Here is a 4,859-nt window from a genome sequence, read left to right as displayed (position 1 = left end):
TCACAGTTTAATAAAAATTTAAAACAGAGTGATAGTAGGCTTACAATTAATTTTGCTTTCTCTGCCACCTTTGGATCAGGGATGTTACCATGTTTGTCCTGTCTAGCTCTCTTCCATAAGGTAGATCGATCAATTTCTACCCCAGGCATGGTTTCCTCCAATTGATCCTCCAATCCAGCATATCCTTTTCGAGACAATCGATGATTGTACTCGAGTTTCTCCCTAATCTGTGCATGTTGAGAATGCACAGACTCAAAATCTTTGGATAGCCTTGAAGCTACAAAGGCATTCCATTGTGCTTTCTCTATGAATTTATATGTTTCAGGGGGTTGGCTTAATTTCTCCCTGTCATTGGTGTATGGAAGGATATAATGCCTCGTTAGTGTAGACTTGAAATCCTTCCATTTCTTGGAAGCAGAAGCTAAAACAGAGGTCTTGCCCCCTTGGCCTACGACAAAAGCCATGTCAACTGCTTCCCAAATCTGCTCCTTTATATCCTTGGGGATTTGGGACCATTTCTTGTCCACAAGTGGGATCCTGGAGCGTGCCAACACACCAATATACGACTGCATCTCAATATGTGCTTGGCCAACACCTTTCCCCCTTTTATTGTACTCAACAATTGGCCTCAGTTTCTGAAGCTTTCTCTTCACAACACGAGGCATTGTGCTCATACCTCGACCAGTCTTTGAATCATCTGAGATTGTTGTCTGGCTGGTTTGTTCTGTCTCAGCAGATGATGAAGCAAACTTCATCTTCTTCGAAGACTTCATCTCCTTCGAAGACTTATCTTGAGGAGCTACCATTCCAAGCTTCTTGGAGCCAGAATCCTTAGTTTGTTGTTGAGAAACCATTTTAACAGACAAAACTGCAAGTGAAAATATTTCAGGAAAACATTAAGAACACAAACGACGGTATTAAAAAAATACGACGTATGATATGATTTTAGACGACGCAATGAAATAATCTCAGACGTAATAAATGTTTAAAACCATTATTTATATAACGTCGTGGTATATATGTTCACACGACGTCAATAGTAATACACCGTCGTGGTAAACTATTATTTATATAACGTCGTGGTATTTATGTTCATACGACGTCAATAGTAATACACCGTCGTGGTATTAACATTCACACGACGTAAAACAATAAGATATTTTGTCGTCTATATTAGATACCAACCCTAGTTTCTTTTTCTTTATATTTTATCAAATAAGGGAAAAACAAAAACCATTGTTCAGCGAAATCAAACCTGCAATTAAACAAGCATATAAAAAAAGACTATTATTTTAAAAACAACTTTGTCAATTTTCAGACGACGCTAGAACAACTGACGAACCGTCGTGGTCTACCGTCGTCTTATTTAGTTGATGTAGTTGTCTTCAAAGTTGGAAACTTTCTCTCTTTGTCTGTATATTTTATCAAACTTGGAAAGAAGTAAAATGATTTTGGCCAGAAAAAAGGTAAAAAGATTTTTCAAACAAAAAACGTATGAGCATGCAAAACAGTAACCAAAATAGTGAAAATGAAAGCTTACCTTTTGCGTGCAATGAAAGCAAGAGGAAGATGATCGATGTTTAAGTTCAGAGACGACGAAGAAGACGAGAGGAAGACGATGAGAAACTCTGACAATGCTCTGACAAGGAAAAAAGACGAAAAGGTTTCTCTGGGAGATTGAAATTTTTAATCGGGTTTGGAAACAGTGCATGTGTAAGTCGAAAAGTTGCTTACATATAAAACCATTTCAAAAAAATAATACGGCGGTTACATTTAACTACGTCGTTTTTAACTAAAACGACGCAATATTTTTCATTCGACGTGGAATCATTTCATTTAACGTCGTTAGGTTTAATATAACCGACGTGGATTTTAATTTTTAAATTATGAATAGAATTTTTTTTCCCGTGACCTTTCAGTTTATTTTTCAATTACAGTGCGTTATAAATAGAGTTTTTTTTCCGGAGGAAATTTAAAACGAAGGAAATTAATATTCTGCAATATGTAAAGTTTCTTTTTTGGATGACAGATTTAAATAAAATAAGAATATAAAAACAACAAATGTGTAAGTCAAGTAGACGAAAAGTTGCTTACATATAAAACCATTTCAAAAAAATAATATGGCGGTTACATATAACTACGACGTATAAATTACAAAATACGACGGTACATTTAACTTCGGACGTGGTAAATAAATACGACAGTAGTTTGTAGGTACCGTCGTAGTAAACTCAAAAATTAAAGTACATAAGTAATAACTCGCGTCATGGTATATTATTTAACACGTCGTTTTTATTAATTTACCGACGTGGATTTCTGTAATATACGTCGATCATACCGACGTTGATTTTACAATTTAAACGGCGGTTTTTTTGTAAGGACCGCCGTTGGTTTTAAAAATTTATTCTATAAATTTGTCGCTTTCATTCATTTTCGGTTTACATTTAAGGTTCCAAGTTCTTCCTCTCTCAGTCTCTCATGTCTCAAAGATAATAATTTGGATGTTTTCTCAAAGAGAAATTGAGCTTACTCGCATCAAATATATGTCCACAAGAAGAAGCTTGTCAACTAGCCTTCTCACTTCCTTGATCAAGCCTGATAGGACACTTAGTGCTTCTGAATACTCCTTGCTTTCCATCAAAAGAGATGCAAGCCTGGCCTCCACTCGCTGTCGAAGGAAAGTTCGCTTCTCAGGGAAATCTGAAGATCAGATGTGCCTGATCCTCTGCTTGATTTTCTTGCCTAAGAAGATCCGTCGGATTTATTGTGATAGCCTCTTCCTTTATCCGTAGAGCTTCAGAAGAAGAAGATGGGTTTCAAGAATGCGATAAAGAATAGAAATGGCTTCAGATGGCCTCTAAAGCATGAGCAATTGAATCAGTAGTTTCTGGGAGATATGATGAAGACATTGTCAATGCTTTGAACTACACAAGTCCTGCAGAAAGATATGTTAAAGAAACTGAAACAACGGCGGTTTTCTGTTCTACCGTCGTCTTTTCTCGTCGTCTATATTAAGTTACGATGGCGGTAGATTTATAATTACCGACGTAGATTATTTTGTTAAACGTCGTTAAGTGTACTACAACCGACGTGGATTTTAATTTTAAATTATAAATGGAGTTTTTTTTCCCGTATTCTTTCAGTTTTAGTTTTCAATTCCAAAGCGTGATAAATAGATTTTTCTTTCCCGAGGAAATTTAAAATGAGGGAAATTAATGTTCTAGAATTTGTAAACTAACACGACGCAATATTTGCAAATCTGTGTCATCTGTTAAGATTATGATGTGGAACAGAGTTCCATCTGGTAAGATTTCGTAACCCTTGGGATCTCAGACAAAACTGATTATGTCGGCGGTGTTCTATATAAACCGTCGTGGTTATTTCAATTCTTGTCATTAAGTAGATCTACCGACGTAGGATAAGAAAATCAAAGAAAAAAATTGTTAACAAAAATTCTTATTAAGACGACCGTTAAAATTAAAGGTACGACGTATAAAATGAATAAATACGACGATAAATTTTATTGTACGATTTAAAGATAACGTAGTAGAACTATACGAGAATGACGTCGATATATTTATATTTTCCGTCGTTGTAAATTAATTTAATACGGCGATATTTTGTATTTTAAAGCCGTGGATTTGTTTGTAATTATACGGCGTCTTATACGAAAACCTCGTCGTGTTATTTTATGAGTAAAAACGGCAGTTTTTATTGAAATCGTCATCTTTACTTTCTACGTCGGTCGATTCATAACTTCTGCCGTTCTTTGTTGGCATTGATTTTACACTGCGGAAATCTGTTTCAAATAGACGTCGGTTGTTTAATTATGTACGTCGTTGTTTTTGAACAGCCATTTGAAACTCCATTTTTTAGTTGTCTAAGGTTGTATTACACGACGGTGTTTTTAGAACCGTCGTCTTTTTATAAACCACGACGGTTTTCACTTAGACCGTCGTTGTTTTCTGGTCGTCTTTTTCACTTTTTGTAGTAGTGCTCATTAAAAGGTGACCACTCTCTAATTTCCACTGATTAAAGTTGACTCACATTCTAAGATTAAATTAAACCCCCACAGAACAGAGGTCTCTTAAAACATCAGATCTGGTCAACATTTTAGTCAAAGGAATTAGGAATGTTCTATATATCTGATTGATTGGAAATTGATGCCTAAACCCTGCAGGGTGTTGCTTGGCAGTGTCAGCAACTATGTGGTGACTAATGCTTCATGTCCAGTTACAGTGGTGAAGAGCACGCCATCATCCAAACCCTAAATCGTGCCCATTTCATGATATCTAGAAGTTTAGGTCTCTATCTGCAAAGGAGGAGTACTTGTACACTGGAAACTTCAAGGGATATTAGGCCTAGATGTGTTCTTTTTCTTTTGTTATTTTAGTTGTTTTATTTTCTATTTTTTGGATTGATGCGAGTGGACTTTATGATTGTTCAACTTTATTTATTCTCTTTGGCTAAGTTTTTTTTATATATATTTTTATAATTACTATTATTCCTTTGTAGTACATTCCAATTGCTGTATTCCATTTTTTAACAAACGATATTAGGGGAATGGTGAAAATCGAACTTAGAATCTCGAGTGTAAGGATAATTTTGAAGTGATTGATATTTTTCCCTACAAATTATCAACTAATTCCCCTTCACCGTGGGAAGAGTTTTCAGTGTCTAATTAATCAGGCTCACAGTGAGGCAACATGGCCCAAATTTCTGTATTTCACAATTTGGTTGCTTTTTTTTAATGAACAGAAGAAGGGGACTTTGAACTCTAGGCCTCTTCATTATTTGAGAGAGAATTAGTTAGACCAGGAGCTGCTTTCCAAATAGGAGGTATGAGAGCGCTTGGCCAG

The 4,859-nt window shown here is 35.7% G+C and overlaps 1 protein-coding gene across 1 annotated transcript in view; it reads left to right on the top strand.

The window, feature by feature from the left end:
• The window catches only part of LOC18783382 (universal stress protein PHOS32), a 15,938-nt gene extending 11,337 nt beyond the window's left edge, over positions 1-4,601 (top strand). The window contains exons 4-5 of the mRNA XM_007217320.2: positions 3,997-4,007; positions 4,181-4,601. Of these exons, the coding sequence (XP_007217382.2) occupies positions 3,997-4,007; positions 4,181-4,271 (102 nt within the window). The 3' untranslated portion in view covers positions 4,272-4,601. The remainder of the gene's footprint in view (positions 1-3,996; positions 4,008-4,180) is intronic.

This window comes from Prunus persica, chromosome G3, assembly GCF_000346465.2.
Source record: "Prunus persica cultivar Lovell chromosome G3, Prunus_persica_NCBIv2, whole genome shotgun sequence".
NCBI classification, from domain to species: domain Eukaryota; kingdom Viridiplantae; phylum Streptophyta; class Magnoliopsida; order Rosales; family Rosaceae; genus Prunus; species Prunus persica.
This window is presented reverse-complemented; position numbering and strand designations above follow the sequence as displayed.